The 20,395-nt window shown below is 35.2% G+C and overlaps 1 protein-coding gene across 1 annotated transcript; it reads right to left on the reverse strand.

The window, feature by feature from the left end:
- Positions 1-8,783: 8,783 nt before the first annotated feature.
- Positions 8,784-12,543, reverse strand: LOC131801193 (fibroblast growth factor receptor homolog 1-like). Its single transcript, XM_059119423.1, has one exon. It carries the CDS (start codon positions 11,085-11,087, stop codon positions 8,895-8,897), a length of 2,193 nt encoding a protein of 730 aa, XP_058975406.1. The 5' UTR covers positions 11,088-12,543; the 3' UTR covers positions 8,784-8,894.
- Positions 12,544-20,395: the final 7,852 nt, after the last annotated feature.

Below are 20,395 nucleotides of genomic sequence, written 5' to 3' on the forward strand. Positions count from 1 at the left end.
ACTTATCGAAATAGTAATTTTCGACCCAAGAAAGTATATATATTCTTGATCAGCGTAAAATTCTAAGACGATTTAACCCTGTCCGTCCATCCGTTTGTCGGTCTGTTGTAAACACGCTACAGTCAAAACGAATTAAGATCGGAAGCTAAAAATTTGCACAGATATGTCTTTTGTCTGCAGGCAGGTCAAGTTCGAAGATGGGCCATATCGGTTCAAGATATCGTATAGCCCCATATAACGGCATCTCCCGATATTCGGTATTTTGATGATTTTAGCCACATTTTTCAGTGGAAATTCTACACAAGAAGTTCTTTGTAAGTACTTTACCCCTTGACAGAGAATTGTCTACGGTATCGTATATCTCCCATACAACGGTACCCCCGATATTCGGTATTTTGATGTTTTTAGCCACAAAAAAAATCCACATAAGGAGTTCCTTGTGAGTACTTTATCCTCTGAAAGAGAATTATCTATATAGGCTCACGATATCGTATGGTCCTCACATAACGGTACCCCCGATATTCGGTATTTTTATGATTTTTGCCACATTTTTAAAGGAATTGTCTGAAAATCCACGCAAGGAGTTGTTTGTGAGTACCTTACCCTCTGAAAGAGAATTGTCTATATAGGTCCACAATATTGTATAGACCCCATATAACGGAACCCCCCGATATGATGATGATTTTAGCCACATTTTCTAATGGAATGGTCTGAAAATTCACACAAGGAGTTCCTCGTGAGAACTTTATCCCTTGAAAGAGAATTATCTATATATGTCCACTATATCGAATAGCCTCAATATTCGGTACCCCCCCCCCCCCCAATATTCGGTATTTTGATGATTTAAGCCACATTTTTCAATTGAATTGTCTGAAATTCCACACAAGGAGTTCCTTGTGTATGTATACAATATCGTTTATCCCCCCATATATATTGGCACCTTCCGATATTAGGTATTTTAAAGATTTTAACAGAATTTTCAATGGATTTTATTTTTTTGAAAATTTTCTAATTCGTTCCAAATGGTGGAGGGTATTTAAAGTTCGGCCCGGCCGAACTTACTGCTTTTTTACTTGTTTGCAATATTTTTGAACTTCTATGGGAGAGTAACAAGACATATATATTTCATAAATATAGGCAAATATTTTTGGATGTAGCTGACCCCGGACCGTAGTTTTAGTCATTAATGCATATTTTTTTAAGCATAATAATTCACAGATTTGGCTCATATGTGTGGACCTGGGAGATACCGCTATATGGGAACGATACCAAAATATATACCTATTATGAAGATGGACGAGATCAGAGGATATCTTTTTATGATAATTTTTAGCAAGTATGGTTTAATATTTTGAACTCAAATTATATTGCATATTATGTTATTTAGATATAGCAAGTTGTAAAGAATCACTGACTTGTTTCGCAAGTTATGCCAGATAATATGTATTGAAAATTGCGATTGTGGGTGAGGTACCAGAAGGATTTTGTGTTAGCAAAAATGTTTGTATGTGTGAAATTCGAATAGACTTAAATGCTTATTTCACTTTCTTTGAGGGTTTTGTTTTTTAAATCATGAACTCAATATGGGGGAGGTAACAGAAGGAATGGTCCGATCACTACAATCTTTATAACATATCATGTGTTGATGAAAATATTGAGATGTGTGTTATGTGTCCCTCTAAGGCTGTCAGTGATATCTCCGCCGACCCCCATTGTTGTGGGTCCCATCCCAACATCCGCCTCATGAACAACAACAATAACCTACAAGAATTCAACAAAAAAGAATACTACTATAACTTATAGGACTCCATTCAAATCTACATCGCCTGTCGGCTTATAGCACATTTAGCCGCCCTCCCAACCTTCGATTACCTTTTAGTTTCCTTGTCCTGATGACCCCTTTTCCGCACAATCCCACACCACTTACCTCCCTTTTATTACCTCCTCAACAATTTCTTAACACATAATCATATTATTTTCAGCAGACCTTGGGTTAATAAAAATACTGCGATATATCAAATTTAAAGACAATCGGGCTCTTACATCACATTTTATAAGAGTTCTAATTATTCAAAATGTTGACCCTTTGTTGGGGGAGGTACTTGATAGAGTGGACCGATATTTTCCACTTTCGCACTTGAGATAGCACTAATAAAAATATTGGAATTGGCAAAGTTTGTGGTAAATTGCATGATCCTTTTTTGTTCTATACGGTATATTATTTTCTGTGAAGATTTTAAAGGCGTGGACATACATTGCCCTCAATCTTGGAACTCAATCTAAGTTCGACAATAACATGACGATGTATAAGGTTTGGATCAAATTGGATACTCCCTTGGAGAGTTATCGTGTGCACCAGCCAGCCAGCCAGACGGATGGACCCCGCTGGATCGACTCCAAATGCCGCGAATCGGATTTGGTCCAAAGGGACCTAGGGTCTAAAACTATAATTTCGATTAGCCAATATATATACCCTCTTGTTCAGGTAACGCTGTTTTGGATGAGGGTGACTCTTGAACCGAATTCATCAGATAAGGCAAGGTATTTTCGTAACAATCTATTTGGCTGGCACTAGATTGTTACAAAAACTACTAAAAGGTACTAGATATGGAAGCCTTAATGTTTGACGAACCACTAGAACTCACTGATAGAGTGTGTAATGGAGCGTATAATGGATGTACCAGAGTTTTTTTTTTGGAATTTAGAATGAGAAGTGTATGATGGATCATCAAATGGTTTTTGGAAAATCCGAACATTTTAGTCCGTAGGAGTCAGATAAAGCTGGGTTTTTGGGAATTCATGCTAGAACGGTACGAAAAGTACTAAAATGTACTACATTTGATACCTTTTGGTATTATGTGAACCTTTTGGTATTGGGTGTACCCATGTATACCAAAAGTACTAAACGGTACTAAACTTTGTACAATTCGAATTTGGAGGAACCTAATGAGCTGGAATCCTGAAATTTGAGCTGGTATTAGGAAATAATATTAATGACGGAGTGTAGGATTGGGATATGGAGGCAGTTTTGACCATTTGTATTTATACGTACTAAATTTGTTACAATTTGGATTGATCACAACAATTTTACGAAAAGTGCTGAATAGTTCCATCTAAGGTATTGGGTGATGAGATGGAGATAATATTGTTAAATTTGATATTTTTATTGCTGATGATAGAGTTGGTTTTAGAAATGTGTACTATAATTCTTTGAAAAGTACAGAGTGGTACAAATTTGGATATTGGGTGAAGAGATAGAGCTTAAATGCTGAACATTGATATCTATATTACTGATGATATCTATGATTTGTGTAATTGTACGAAAAATGCTAAATAGTACAAAATTAGGTATATTGGGCCAAGAAATAGAGCAGAAATCCTGAAATTTGATATATATGCCACTCTTGGTGTCTGTGGTTATGATTTGGAGGCGGGTATGGAAATAAATACTATAGTTCTTTGAAAAGTACAAAATGTTACTAAATTTGGTATTGAAGTCTCCGTCTGTGTCTCTTGTTGAGATATGGTGTTGGTTGTGCAAATGTGGTACTAGTTTCGGATCACTCTTGGTGCCTAGGATGGACATGTAGATTTTTTGGATATTAGTACTATATTTTGTGTTTAGCGAACGGCTAGAGATGACATTTAATATTGAGGTTACTCTTGCGTTCAAGGGTTATATATGGAGACATTGAAATAGTTTTGAACTGAAAACTTGTATTTGTGGGTCCACTGTACAATGGTTTTACTTATATTCTCTTCCATAAATTTCAAGATTAAAGATGTTGAAGACTTTTTGGTGTAAATGGTAAGCAGTGTTCCATTATTCTTTTCGAAAAAGGAAATATTCATGCTGAAAAAATTGTACATTCTGAGCACTAAAAAAAATTGAAGCTTAACTTTCGGCAAGCAAGATATATTTTGTAAACATCCTGGACCTGATACTAATCAATTGGCCTTTAAATCGTTTATCGTGAATTCTAACATTTCCAACGCTACACAAATTTTGCTTACCATTCTTATTCCTTTCAAATTATACACATTGGGTTTGAATTTTTATTTTATTTTTTTTAGTTTGTATTTAATAATTTATATTTTTTCTTTTAAAAATATTATTTTTTAAATATCGAATAATATATTTTTTAAAAAATAGTTTTTGTTTTTAATCTCATTGTTTTATCACTTAACAATATAAGGCACTTATATTTATCGAACTCCTAAAATATATAGTTTTTAATTGTTATAATACTTATTAAATTCATATTTCTTGCGAAAGACCTCATTAAAAATAGCCTTGTAATTAACGATAGCATTTAAATATAAAAATTAGAACTTATAATAAAAATATATATAAATTATTTTAGCATATAACAAAAAAACATTAGAATGTTTAACTTAAGTCTAATCATTGATATGTTTGTATATTCGTTGGCGTTCATAAATTCGAAGACAAGTTAAAAGTCAAGTATTTCTTGTGTGCAAGAGAAAAAAACTTTGAAATATGTACTCTTAAAAAATTGGGATTTACTGCAGATATGTCTTCCCTGTACCTAAAAGTCTATAATTAGATGAAGTATTTTTTAAATAGTTCCTTATATCATCAAGTATCTTATTTGCAAAAAAATAAATGATATAACATTAAGCAACGCTCCACTAATGAATGTATTCTTAAACGCAATAAGAATTCACCGTTTGTGAATTGAAATAAACAATACGATAATCCTGACAGTCATTAAGTTCAAAGATAGACAATATCTGCCCATCACTCCTACTTTGTCCTTCACTAATTTCAAACATGAGCATGAGTCTATTATAAGGCTGAACTGAAATTTCTTACGTTGCCGTTTTGCCGTTGTGGAGTAATTATCAGTCTTATCCTCTTAGCAACTTCCACTCCAAGAGAAATATGAGATTAACAAATAAGGCTATTGGAAGAATTTGGAAAAAATTGAATTTCAATTTTTACAAAAATGAGTTGTTTTAACTTGGGTCTGGGATCTGGGAGTGTTTGAAACTCCACTCACAGGAGATGACCCTCATAAGAAGAAACCTCCTGAGTATAATTTTTTCCCAGACCAAATCTATAGTTTTTTATAACGCGCCCAATAAAATAATGCTAAAATTATGCAGATATTGGGGGATTCTTAGAACATGGCCCCAATTTGTTGAACTAATTATTTCCCCTCACATTTTATCCAATTTCAATTTCAAAACTCTGCCCATATATATGGCGCCCAATAACATAATGTTTGATTTGCAAATATAAGGCTATGTGTGCTATTCTCATAATGTGGCGCCCAATTTGGTGAACTGATTTTTTTCCACATATCTCGTCCTATTAGATTTTTTTTTACAAAATTCTACTAATATAAAATATAACTATTGGCGCCCAACAAAATGAGGTTTGAAAAGAGTGTACATATTAAAATATCTACAAACTTTTGTTACACCTTTAAATCAAGTATTTATATGGCGCCCAATAAAATAATGCAAAAAGGGGTGCAGGTATTGCGAAATTCTTGGTATTTAGCGCCCAACTTGGTGAACAGATTTGTTCTCATCATTTTCGTTATGATTTTTTACAAAATTCTAGCCATATATGATGAAACAATCTGGCGCCCAACAAAATGAGATTTGCAATTTTGAAAATATGGCGCCCAATTAGATGTACTGATTGACTACTTCTCCTCTTTTGTTGTGCTATTAACAATTTTTTTTACAAAATTTAGATCAGAAAATCCACATGTTCAGCCATAAATAACATCAGAAAATCGCGACCAACAAAATAATGTGCAAGAATTGAGAAATGTATGTTTTTTTTTTGAGAATATGGCGCCCAATTAGATAAACTCATTGATATATTGTCCTCATTTGTTGACCTATACTAATCTGTTTTAAGTCAGGTGCGAAAATGGACAATCTCGGCGTACTCCATCAAGTACCTCACCTTGAGCTAAAATATAGCTTGTTTCGTCCCGTCTTACATATTTATGCGCAATACATTTTAAGCAAGACGAAAGCGCCTAGCTTGAAAGAAATCGGATGCACATTTCATGTTTTATGAGCTTCATGGTTATTCAAAATTGTTACCCGTTGTGGGGGTGCTACTAGAAGGAGTCGTCCGATATATTCCATCTTTACCCCAGATCTTGCTTTAGTAAAAAAATTGGGAAGTGCTAAATATGAAGATAATCGGACTCTTATTTCACATTTTATAAGAATTTCTTGGAGGAGGTACTTGATGGAATAGGCCGAGATTGCCCATTTTCGCACCTGACCTAAGACATATTTAAATATAATGATTTGCAAAGTTTACACAAGATTGGGTGATCCTTTCTTGTTCTATACGGTAAATTATTTTCTGTGAAAAATTTGAACTTTTTTGGAAAAGTTAGAGGAAGGACTGGACCGATATTGCCCATCTCTGAATTCGAACTAAGTTTGATAATAACATTACGATGATTCAAATTTGGACAAATCAGATACTCCCTTCGAGAGTTTTCATGCTTAGATCGACTCCAAGTGTCCTGAAACGGATTTTGTCCAAATAGACCTAGAAAGACCGTATCATCAATCAACGATATATACCCTCTATAGCCATATATACCCTCTATAGCTGAAGGAGTAAAAATTGCGCAAAGGCATAGTACCTTGTAACACAGCTGTAAATTTTAAGCTGCTATAGGTTGTAAGGCCGTTTTACTTCAACATTATGGAAATCTAACTCTATCCAAATATTTTTCGAAATCTATGCGGATATCTTAGCATTGGAAAGGATGGTTAGAAATATGGATAGTTAAAAGAACAGTAGTTCTCACATGAATACTCGACCATAAAAGTCTTGTCGGAAAAAAGACAAAGTTGGAAGACATGCATCTTCTTCTAACGAAATCCGGAAGCTGTCAGTTCGTATGTCATTTCCTTTACATGCAATGGATAGAAAAAAAACATGTCGCATATCAAGATATACCTATCAAACAAACGTAAACGTTTTGACAAAATGTTTCTCAGGATCGACTGACTGTCCCATACAATGATAACGGCCGCAGTTGCAAATACGAAGAGGTGGAAACTAGTTTTTTGGTCGCCTGAAACTTCTTTGAGGCAACAACAATAGGTTTGGAACGCATTTTTCAATATCTCAGCATATCAATATGGCATAACGACCAATAACCCAAATCACAGTAATAAGACCCAAAATGAAAGAAGATATTCTAATCTTCTTAAACTCTCATCCAAGGATGATTACGGCAGCGTCTGTTCTGAACACGACCAAGGATGAAAAATTTTAAATCCCGACCGAAATTCAAGGACAAGTGTATTTATTTAAATATGGGCACAAATCCTTATATTTTATTCAGACCTTATGACACCCAAGTGGCTGAACTCTCTCCCCATATTCTAAATGCCAAAAACAAATGTGGACTCTTTATTCTTTACAGGTTTTATTCAGATCGTCCAGAATGGATATAAGCACAAGTAAAACATAACACCCATTATCCAATTAGGCCCTAAAGTATGATTATATGCAGCTCAAATAAATCCACAAATCTCAAATTTTGCAATATTTCAAAGTCATTTCCATTACATTGATTTATATACGAGACATATAAAAGTAGTTTATTTATAACTTTATGGTCTTACAACAAAAAGGCTTAAAACTATTTTTTAATACTATAAAAAGTAAATTAAATTAAAATTAAATTATTATAATACATCATAAATATAGGCTTAGCATATGAAATTGTTTATAATATTTTTGGTTTTCTTAACTTTGGAAATATTGAGTAGTAATATTCATGTACAGACTTTTTCAGATTTTCAATAGTTATATTGATGGCTATTATACTTAAAAACACTAATCTTTGGATTGTTTAGCTGTTGAAATTTTGGTATTTTCTTCCTTTTTTTTTTGGTATAGATACAGTTCATAAAAAAATATAAAATAAATTTAAGAAAAATAATGATGAGTGACATAGGTCGACAAGGGGAAAGCTTTGTTCTGAATCAAAAAAAAAAAAAATAATAAAAAAAATAAAAAATAAATAAAAAATAAATAAATAAAATAAAAAAATTGGTAGGTATGTAGAGGCATGATGTCAAAGAAAGTCATTTTCAACCGGTTTCCGACTAAACCGGCTCTGGTTTTCAAACTGGCAAATATGGAAAAGTTGATGTTTGAAGATTTTGCAAAGAAACGTTACAATTCTTATTATTTTTGTTTTGAAATGGCGCCCAAACAAAATAATGTGCACATATTAGGATATGTATGCCATTCTCAGAATATGGCGCCCAATTAGATAAACTAATTGTGTGTTTGTCCTCATTTTTTTGACCTATGCTTCTATAAAATGGAATTTACAATTGTAGATATATAATCAGTTAAAAAATATTACATATATACATAGTAGTTTTGCTGAGAGGCAAGATACATTAAGGGAAATTTTGTAAGAAGTCTAGTTCTAGATATTTATAAAAAAATTTTAAATTATATTTTTGAAGGTGGATTTTTTTGCCATGATATTTGATTCAAATTCGATACGTTAAAAATTGATTTGAAAAATTATTTAAATTATTTTTTTTAATTTTTTGGTTTGTTTCTTCCCTTAGCTCTATCGCTCATTGCTTTCGGTATCAATTTTTTAAAATTATAAAAAATTCTTAAAAAATAAATTAATTATTAAAAATATATGTTTAACAATTATGAGTATTTACATTGTACATAATATATAATATATATAAAAAACAACCATAAGTATATAATATATATATAAAAAAAAAAACAAATATTTACTTTCTTTTTCTTTTCTCTTAAAATCTAAATTCTCACCCTTTTTTGCCTGGCATGGTAAGGCCTAGTAGCTATCAAGTCACTCCCCTTCTCACACCGCTTCTCATTTATAATGATAACGCATAGACTCTGCATCCGATTCCTCTTCATCGCTCGATGAGGGCGGTGTCTCCAGATTCGCCACTGCCACATCCAAATAATCCTCATTGCTGAGCAGCAGCTTATCCAAATTCTCCACAATTTCGGAAAATGTTGGCCGGGCATTGCCATCGAAATGCCAACACTGGCGCATCAGCATGTAAATGTTGAGCGAACATTTGGCTGGCTTCTCCATTCGTTGGCCAGACATTAAATACGAATACAGTTCCTCGGCTGACATAATTGTGGGATAAGGTTGGGCACCAAATGTCATAATTTCCCACAACAAAATGCCGTAGGACCAAACATCACTTTGCGAATCATAGAATTTCTCTTGCAGCGATTCGGGCGCCATCCATTTGATGGGCAAACGTCCATTGGTGTTTTTGCGATAGTAGTCTGTGTCTTGGATGTCACGGGCTAAACCGAAATCGGCAATTTTCATAACATAATCATCGGAGACGAGCACATTACGGGCAGCCAAATCACGGTGTATACAACGCCGTGAGGCCAGGTACTCCATGCCACGGGCAATTTGAAAGGCAAACGAAATTAAATGTTTCTCCGTCAAATGGTGTTCGGGAGGTGAGAGATTACCCTCCTTGTCATAATCCTTGATGGGGCGATTTTTATTAAGGAAATCCTTTAGATTGCCATGTGGGGCAAACTCCACAATAACATAGAGAGGTCCATTTTGGGAACAACAACCCAACAGGTTGATGATGTTGATGTGTTTGCCAATGATTTTCATGACCTCCATTTCGCGCACCAAACTGGCAATATCATCATCGGTGTGACCTTCCTTAACCATTTTCACGGCCACAATGGAATTATTCACCTCAGCCATGACGACACGTCCAAAGGCACCCTCACCCAAGGTGGCGCCCAATATGAGAGTATTTCTGGGTATTTCCCAATTGGAATCCAAGGGAAATTCATATTCATTAAAAGGTGCCGGTTCGGAGTTGGAACTTTGTTGAACTGTGGTGCGCTGTTTTTCAATTTTCACCACCGGCATAATCATGGCATCCATGGAACCGGAGGAATCACCTGATGCCGGCTTTAGCACAATAACTTTCTTGGTCCATTGATGCACCGTTTCAATGCGTTGTTTCAGCAGCTTTTCGTGTTTCATTTTACGCCAGACATAGTAAATGAATATGGCCAGAAGGAGTAACATCAGCAGAATAACAGTGGCCACCACCACCTCCCACAGTGTCTGGGATCGTATGACTTTCGGGACGATTGCTTCTGTGGGATCCAAGACCCTTAAATAGGCGTTGTTCCACGACTTACCCAAACCATTCATTTCCATACAGGTATACCAACCCTCCTGGTCCTGAGTGACATTTTCAAATTTCAAAACATCATCACCATCCACCACCGTGGTATTCTGGGAACAGGCCGTGGCATTGCAGGGTGTAAATGTCCAACTCTTGACACTGAACAGATCTGAGAGATATTTGCAAGTCATTTCACCACTTTCATTGATGAAGAGCGTGAGATTTTTGGGAGCGGTTAAAATGATGGGCTTGTGATTGACACGATCACTGATGTGCAGTTTGGTGGTGTGATTTATGCAACCCAGGGGATTGCAGACCTTGCAGGTGTAGAATCCCGAGTCGGATGGCACGAGATCTTCCATATTTATGGCCCATTTGGTTTTCTTTACACGACCCATATTGCGGGCTATTTTGGTGCCATTCAATAACCAGGTGATGTTGGGCTCCGGTCGGCCAATGGCAGGACAGCTGAGTTGTATAAAACTACCCGAGGGTTTGGGGAAAATGTTGCGAAGATTTTTGGGATTCTTAAAGCGTGGCATAAAATCGCCATTCTCATTGACAGCATCACGTTCCCCGTCTGCAGAAGCAACACCGCCACCGCCACCACCGTCATCATCGTTGTTATCCTTGTTATCACGCAGCGAATCACTGCGTTTCTGTATATCCATATTGGGCGAAGAATATCCATAGTCATCGTAGTCAATGGGTTCCGGTTGATAGTTTCGCCGGGCCATGGCCTCCACCGATTGTATGTGCAGGGCCAGAAATCCCACTAGCAGTGCTATGCCAAAGACCAGGCATCGTTGTGAAGTGAAAAATTTCATCGTTTTCGTTGTTTGTTTGACACTGTGACACTTTGTTGTTAACGCCATGATGGGCGACGAGAGAGTGTTTGATTGTGTGTCGGTCGCAAGGGAGTTGAATGGCACAGGAGGTGATTTTTTTGGATTTATTTTTAACTTTTCACTCAAGGCAACTCTGTGGTGTTTGTGAGGGAGAGAATGAGTGAGTGTAAGAGACTCTGTGAGAGAGTGTGGCAGGTAGGATCTGCTCGCTTCCTTGGTGGACACACAATGGGTGTTTTTGTTTACTTGTCTGGAAATCTAAGCTCTCTCTTTTCTGGCCTGGGAAAAGATTTCTCTTTGTGTGGAAATTTTTTGAGAGTGAATCTGAGTGATCTTAAGTAGAGGGAGATGAGAGGTATTGGTATATTAATATTTTGCACTGTTAGGCCTTATTGACGCCATAAATGTGGGTGTGAGTTATATTTCTCTCTCTTTTTTTGACAGCGGGACTTTTTTGTAAATCACTGTGAGAAACTCAAAGAGAGTAAGAGGTTATCATGAAGAGAGGACAGGTATTCAAATACTAATATTTTTTCACTATCTGATTTTTTGGCACTCTTTGACTTTCTTTTATTTGTCCAATAAGGTTTTCCGTACACCAGTGCGGCAAATTCGAGAAAAGAATTCAAGGAAATTCAAAGAGAAAAACCAATTATTTAAGGACAGCTTTGGCCACGATCAAAGAGTCAATGTTTAGATATCCTTAAGTGAGTCTGAATAAGAGTTATCCTTCGCCTTTTCTCTATCCTTTTTTTACTCTCTTCACGGATGGATCCAATTTTCACTTTTTGGGTTTGAGAGGCACAGATCCTTATCTGGTTGTGGGCGAAATACTCTGAATATCGTTGCTAGTTTGATCGTTTTTTATGAGGATATGCTTCGCGCTCTCTCTCTCTCTCTCTCTCTTGTCTCTTCATCAATCACTCTATGGTCTTTTATATTTATCTATTTTTCGGTACCTCGGTTTGTCCTTTTCCTAGAGCTCTGATTGTTTTAATTATTTCTTTTGGTGAATTAATTTCTCAGATAATTCCTCTCGTTTTGGAGCTTTTGAGAGAAAATATTTATGCTCTATTTATTCTCTCTTTCTCTCTCTCTGGCAATTGAGATTTGCAGAAAATACCTCTTGATCTGAGACTTTTATGGGAGGAAATTTTGCCTTTTTATGTTTCTACTTTCCTGGCAAAATAGATTCGATGAGAAAATTCCTCTTTCTCTCTCTCTCTCTCTCTCTCTCTCTCTCTTAGACCTTTATTTCTATATTTCCTCTATTGTTGGTATCTTAAGTTGTCCTTACCTCCTTGCTCCTTTTTTAGCTTTATTTTCGGCGAATTAATTTCTCAGAGAATTCCTCTCGCTTTGCGGCTTTTGGGAGAACAAATGTGTTTCTTTATGTTTGCTCTCTCTCACAGACAATTGAGATTTGCAGAGAATACTTCTTGTTCTGAGACTTTTTTGAGAGGAAAATTTTGCCTTTTTATCTGTTTTTATTTCCTCGGCAAAATAGGTTTGCAGAGCAAAATGAGATTTGCAGAGACTACGTCTTACTCTGAGACATGTACGAGGGGAAAATTTTACCTTTTTTATATTTTCTATTTCCTTGCAAAAATAGGTTCGCAAGGTTCTCTTTCTCTCTCTTAGCTCTTTACGATAGGAAAATAACCTTTTTCTTGGTTGCCTGCAACTGCTAGGTCCTTTATGCTAGTCCTCAATATATTTTGCTTTTGTTGTTGTTGCCTTATGAAAAATTCCACTTGAAGTCTTATTCCTCCTCTTCTTTTCCAGCTTGATCTGCGTTCTTATTGTTCTTCAAAATTTCACTCTAATTTGAAGTGGTTTTTTTTTGTGTTGTTACTTCTGCTGGACTCTCCCTGCCTCCTTCTCCTTTGTTCCAAATGACAACTGTGTGGTTTGTTGTTGTTGTTTGTCGTTTTGTTTCTTGTGGCGTTGTTGCTGGTGTGGGTGTACGAGGGCTCCGTCATATGCCACATATGTTGCAAGTATGTTTTCTTGTCATTTAATGATCCCTTGTTCGCGAGATCATTCACCGCCTGGCTAGCTCCTTTGGTGGTGGTGTTGGAGATCGTAGTGGTGTTATTCTTTTCCAATGGGTAATGCACCGGAAATCCACTTTAGCAAAAGGCAAGAAACGAAAGAAATCAAGACACACTCCAAAGAATCGTTTTCTGTTGCTTTCGTCTTCTGGCAGTTGCTCAAAATTTATGATGCGATCTGTTGCTTCAGTTGGAGATGTCTTTGTTGTTGTTGTTATTTAGGATGCTGATGCTGCTGCTGCCTCTATGCTGTGATCTTTGGCAACATGTGTTCGTTCCCTCTCATCTATATTTAAATATTCTAGCAGCAGCGATTGATGTTTTTGTTGGTTCGGCACCCGCTCCTCGAGTATCATTAAAAAGCATAAATGTTTCTATGTCATTTGCCGCCTTTTTCTTCGTCTTGATATGCTTCCATTTACATCCGCCCCTTGATTATAGATAAACTCCTCTTTCCGTGCCTCAGTCTTAACGCGAAAGGTAGGCAAACAGATCAATGAAGTAGATTGGAAATGAATGACTCCCTGGCTGGTTGGGCTATGTCTTCGAATGATAGATGGAATATTGATATGACAACAAAAACCACCACAAATGATGTTTTGATGTTAATATAGCTCAGTTGTTGTTGGTGTTTGTTTTTGTAATATTGTCAAAAGTAATGATGATGACGATGCTGCTGCCGTTCCCTATTATCGTTTTGGGGGGGGGAAACTCCCAACTCTGTCTTCCCTCTAATGATCACCAGAAATTGTCACCAGATTTCTTTTTAATGTTTTGTTTTGATGGTTGTTGTTGTTGGCCTCCCTTTTTCCAAAAATGTTGTTATTAATTAAGAACTTTTTCTTCGTCTCCGTTTTCGAGAATCTATCAATCTTTCTTAAATGGCACTCTTCATCTCAAATGTAACTCTATTTTTGGCATTCTTTTGATGTTTGGTGCTGATAAATTTATAGCCCGTTTTTTCTCACTCTTTCCCCACTCTTTTTGTATTCTGGCTTTCCTTGCTTGGCTGAAGGTGTTCGAGAAATGTCGTTGTCACCTTTCAAAAATTTGTTCCGATTTTTTTGGTATGGTAAATAATTAGTATTTTTTCGTTGTGCATCAATTTTCAGTTCAAATCTGTAACGAAAGGGAAAAAAAGAAAATGATTATAAATTATGTTAATAGAAATTTTTTTTTTTTTTGGAATTTTGTTGTGAAATTTTAATGGTAAAAGGATTGTCATTTTTGGAATTTGTAAAACAACGTAGTGGAAATTTATTGGATATATTGGAATACAAGATTTATATACTGTAGCACGGAGTGAGTGGTCCATGTATAACATGATATTTTCAAAGAAACTATTTGAATTAGAAGTAGTAAAAACTCAATATTTGTCACAATTTGCATCGGATCAAAAGGACTGAGCCTATTTTGTGTGAAAAATATTTAGGGAACATTTGATCCGGAAATAAGTACCAAAACTTGCACGAGGTCAACGAAATTGTATAAGAAGTAAATAGTAAAACATCAGCAAAGTTCGGCTGCATCGAACTTTTAATATCATCCAACCTTTAGAAAATTACAGTTTAAAAACAAGTAAGCAAAGCCTATAGTCGTGCGGGGCCGACCATGTGATACCCTACAACACTACAATATGTCCAAATGTATGTAATGTCCTTATGTCCAAATCCCTTTCAGAAGATTTCGCTTTTGAAATTATGTTATAGATCACTGCCCAGATATTACACTTAGCATTTTAACCAAGGACATTTACCCAATATTTACGCACTCCGTCGTGCTGTTAGTTGTTGTGGTTCATTTTACAGCTAAATATAATCCAATGGTCATCCAAAACGCTAGACTTCTTCATTGTCCTCTCTTCTCATGCAAAATGCCGTGTCGATTGGTTTCAATTTCAATTCATTTGAACCCCTAATTATTTTGCTATCGTCTCCAAAAGCAAGAGGCCCCTCTGTTTCTCAAAGTTTAGACTCATCTATATGATTTGCTTGCCTATGATATTTGGCTATATTCGTCAACGAAATCAGCATAAAAAGCCAGAAGTTCGCATTTTGTGTTTTTCGGATATCGCCTGTAAGTAATGTAGGTATTTTTTTTCACATAAAAGTAGTGGTCCATTCTACCCGCTGTCCTAAACTCTAATTTCATGCGAGATTGCATGTCCTTTGGTTACTATTTGTGACCTTCAGGAACAATTGTAGTTGTTGTTCCATTTCTAAATATATTGTGGACATCTTTGAAAATAATAGTCTTAGTCCTTCTGAGCCTAACCCTACCCTTGTGAGGATCAGGCGATAATTGCAATCTGTATATAATAACCCTAACCTGTGTTGTAAGGTGAAAAAATATTACAAAATATTGTCAAATTGAAAAAATCGCATGCGATAAAAAAATGAAAAAAAAAAAAAAATAAATAAAAAAATGTAACCAAATACTTCAAAATCCATATTAGTATCCTTATTGGCATCTTTTTATGCGATTTTTTTTACATTTTGTACTTTATGCCAAGAAGGCATTCTGAATTGACAAAATTTGTCAAAATCGGCTCAGCCATTCTTGAGATATAAGCATTCTACCTAAAATCCCCTTCCTTTGTACAAATTGTATATATTTCGCTATATATATCCGATATATTTACTATCGACATCTACGTAACGGTCAGAATCGACCTGTTCGTCTGTTTGTGATTTCGCCGGGATTTAAAATATTCACGGTTTAATGGAAAATTTGACTTTTGTTTAACACAAATGTTATGGTCTATTTTACCCACTAAATATTATCCGATGACCATCAAAATTGGAAGGCTTCTTCCCAGCTCTAAGCTCTAGTCCCATGCTAACTTCCGCGTCGATTGGTCAATAACTGCGACCTGTAGAGCAACTGCAAAATTAAGAATTTTTTCAGTTTTTGGTCCATTTCAATCCCTAAATATTATGCGATCAACTCCAAAAGCAATAGGGTTCTATTCTGGCCTTAGCCCCACCCCCATTCTAAACTTCGTGAAGGGCCATAATTGCGACCTGTAGAGTGATTACAAATTAACATGGACAGTCGGACGGACGGACATACATAGCTAGATCGACTCAGCTCGGCGAGCTAGGAAGATCCATATATACTTTCCTATGTGGGAAACCAATATTTCGAGGTGTTACATAATCTTTGGCCCAATCAAACTTATAATACCCCCAACACAAAGTGTTGTAGGGTATAAAAATATGTCTATAATTTTAATAATTACAGGAAAAATCCAGAAGATGATGAAAGTAGAGCTAAGCATAGGATACATGTGTATCGGCGTTTCGAAAGTTTAGATTGCATAGTAAATCCGTTACATGGTGTCTTTGGTAATATTGCGGATAAAATGACCTTTTCTTAGAATTTAGTTAATAATTGCCTTTAAACCGGATTCCCTTTAAACTGGAAGTTAAAATTATTTCTCAGAAAAATTCTACTATAGATTTTATACGACTGAAATCCATATATATTTTAAGAGACATCTAAGGGTTAAAGTGTGAGTTTATGCACAAATTTCCAACAAGGGCATTCCCTGCCTTACCCCCTGGTAAACATTACCATCGTTCTCCACTAATAAACTAAAGTTGGTTTTATAAAACAACAATATTGTGATTAAGCCTGACAATTTTCCAGCAGCAAGATACTATTATCCCGACAGAACATGCCAACACTGTTCTATAAAACAATATAATGAACGTTTGTTTATAAGAAACCCAATTTCAGTTTCGATAGTTTTTTTCTTTTTTAATTCGCTGCAAGTTTTCTTATAATTCCAGAGTCCAATAGCCAGTCGTGGTAATAGAAAATTCGATGTGTACTCGGTTTGTAGATCGATTTTCCAAAAGAATTGTAGGGCAGACTTTTAAAGCACGTTTGATTGGAAATTCAATGCAAACAGTAAAATATCGAATATGGGGAGGTATATGGCGGCTATACCGAACATCTCCAAAACAGGCTTCTTCTGACCTTTATACCAACTCCACGTGCAACCTGTTGTCTGATTACAAATTAAAGTGGAAAGACGGAAGGACATACATACTTATATCGACTCAGCTCGGCAATATAGAAAGATCCGTATATTACATCCTATGTGCAGGGCTAATATTGGGTCAATGTTGGTGTTGGCAGAGGATTTTCGAAATACATCCTAAATAAAATATAACCCATTGGAAAAGGCCGAGATGAAATCATGATATTGGTGGCGGTCTGCAAATATTGCAATGCTGTCAGTTTCGTTTTGAAAAATTTTGCTCTCAGTAATAAAGAGTAATGAGAAGTAAAGTCAATGGGAGAATACTTTTAATCCTTTATTGTTTTCGACAAATTTGGCACTTTTTATTTATATCATTATTTTATATTTATAAATACATCCTATAAGGTTACGAAAAGTACAAAAGTATATTAATTATGGTACCATTAATATTGAGCAATTGGGAAAAGTTAAAGTTCTGAATTTTTACTTAAGTTTGTCTATTATAAACAGAGGAGGAAATGTTGGAAATTTGTTACAGATGGATTTCGATAGAGCTAGAATTTTTGAAATTTGGAATAGTGGATCACACATTAGAATAGCATTGGCATACCAAGAGTTTTTGAGAATTTTGAAGTTACAGTTCGACAATATGGCAGTATAGCCGCCAAAAATTACATTTATTTTTTAGAAAAATAAATTTGAATCCTTAAAAATAATCTAAATCAGGAGGTACCTTTTTTGTGGAAAAAAGGCAAATAGAGAACAATTCTACATAATGAAAATCTAAAATATCAAATTAGAGTTCATCCCGGTAAAAATGTTGACAAAAAGATGCATTGCATCGCGGATCGATTATGCTATTTTCTTTATTGATCTTTCAGCCAGCCCTGCGTAAAGTTACAAATATCTATATTAAATTTCAGGCTAATGGACATAACCTAATTGGCGTTAAATGTTCTGTGATCAAGAATATTATGGGATGTTCGAGGTGTTACAAATGGTGGAGGATACAATGTCTTCAAATTCATTATTTTTACATAAGACTCTTTAAATTGATATACCCTCATCTATTGTTCGGTTATTTAAATATATATTGACATCAGTTATGATTATTCAAAATTTGGACACTTTATGGGGGAGGTTCCGAATGAATGAATGAAATGAAATAAATATTACAACATGTCAGATTTGGAACATATCGAATATTTTTTTTTTTTTCACTTTTTATGAGATATTTGTTTTAAAGAATGCTGATAAAAATATTGGGATGCTCAAAATGGAAAAAAATTTAAGACTTTCTTCAATATTTGCGAATAGTTCAAAATGTTTACTTTTTTTGGGGGTGGTACCAGAAAAAGTGGGCAGAAATACTTAGATTCTATATAGAATGGAATTGCAAACCTATTTCACAAGTTATGAAAGACAAAAGAATTGAAAATTGTGATCCTTTGTGGAGGAGGTACCAGAAGGGTTAGGACGATACATATCATCTTCACACCATATCTTGTATTCAAAGAAATATTGAAATGTGCGAAATTTGAAGAGAATTGGATGCTTATATATAGATATACAAAACTTCAAAATTTTGATCCGGTGTGGGGAAGGTACCAGAAGCAGCCGTCCGATATAGTCCATCTTTACACCTGTAGTTGGATTCTCTGACTCATTTTTTGATTTACCGACAAAAATCGGTAACGTTGAAACCCAAAATTTTAACATAAAATATTAGTAGCGACTACTTTGATTCCGTCGCTAACTCACCTACAAATTTCGTTAATTACCGAAATTATAAGCATTTTAATTTTACCGATTTTTGTCGATATGTAAAAAAATGAGTTAGAGAATTCCACTACTGATCTTAGGTTGATGGAAATATTGAGTATGCTCATTTCGCGTTTTAAGAGTTTGATGGATATTTTTTTCTTGGCCAGGTACCAGAAGGGGGAGGAAGTTATATGGAAGGAGCGGATCATTATATGGGACCTACCGATTTTGAAAGGAATCGGATGCTCAATTCGAGTTTTATGAGCTTCATGATTATTTGACCCTTTGGTGGGGAGGTACCAGAATTAATGGTCCGACCTGTCTCATCTTCATACCAGACCTGGGGTTGTTAAAAATATTGGAATATGCGAAATTTCAAAGACAATTGGACTCTTATTTCCCATTTCCCATTAGATTTATAATTATTCCAAAATTTTGACCCTTTGTGGGGGAGGTACTTGATGGAGTTTGCCGACAAAATTATTTCGATTTGCAAAGTTGGAACAAAATCAAATGTTTCTTTCTCTTTCTATGAAGTAAATTATTTTCTTTGATAATTTTGAACTTTTGTGGGGGTGGTACCAGAAGGAGTGGACTGATATTGCCCATCACCGAACTAGATCTAAGTTTGATAAAAGTAATACGATGTACCAAATTTGGACCAAATCGGATGTTCCCTTCGAGAGTTATCGTGTACACCAGATGGACAGAAGGAGACCTAGGGTCTAAGACCGATATTTCGATGAGGTACGTTTTGGCCATATCAAATGATATATACCCTCTGTATCCATATGACTGAGGGTATAATAATGCGCTATTTATATTGATACTAGCTGAACCCGGTGCGCTTCGCTACCCCATTTGATTTTATATGCATTCAAAATTTTATTTACGAATATATGTTGGTTAAAAAAAACAAATTTAAAAATTAAAAAAAAAATTTTCACTACATTAATGCGTAAATAACCAAAACTATTAGAAAAGCAGTAACATGACATACATACACGAAGGGTTTGTCTTTCGGATTTATTTATTTCATAGCAAATACCAAGCGTGCAGTAAACTGCATTCTTTTGAAGTTGAGTGGCATTTCTATTGCAATTAGTGAATTCGAGATAGCAACATACTTCACCGTAATAAGCGTATTTCAAATCAATTGTTGTGTTGTTTTTTAGTGTTAGCCTAAGCCGGTGTGGGTCAATGGTTCTTTTTAAAATCATATCCCAATCTGATCCGATTTAAATATAATTTAAAAAAAATACTTTTACACTAAACTCAGCCACACCTTTCATATTTCATTGAAATTGGTGCGTCAAATATGTGAAATCGGCCGATAATATATATATGGGAGCTATATCCAAATCTTAACTAATTCCGCCACACATTCTGAATTTCATTGATATCGGTCATATATATCATGTTTGGTGCATAACATATATGAAATCGGCCGAAATATATATGTTAGCTATATCCAAACCTCAACTGATTTCAATATAATTTGGCAATTTTTTCTGGTGCCAGATTTT

Source organism: Musca domestica, unplaced genomic scaffold (genome assembly GCF_030504385.1).
Source record: "Musca domestica strain aabys unplaced genomic scaffold, Musca_domestica.polishedcontigs.V.1.1 146, whole genome shotgun sequence".
NCBI lineage: Eukaryota > Metazoa > Arthropoda > Insecta > Diptera > Muscidae > Musca > Musca domestica.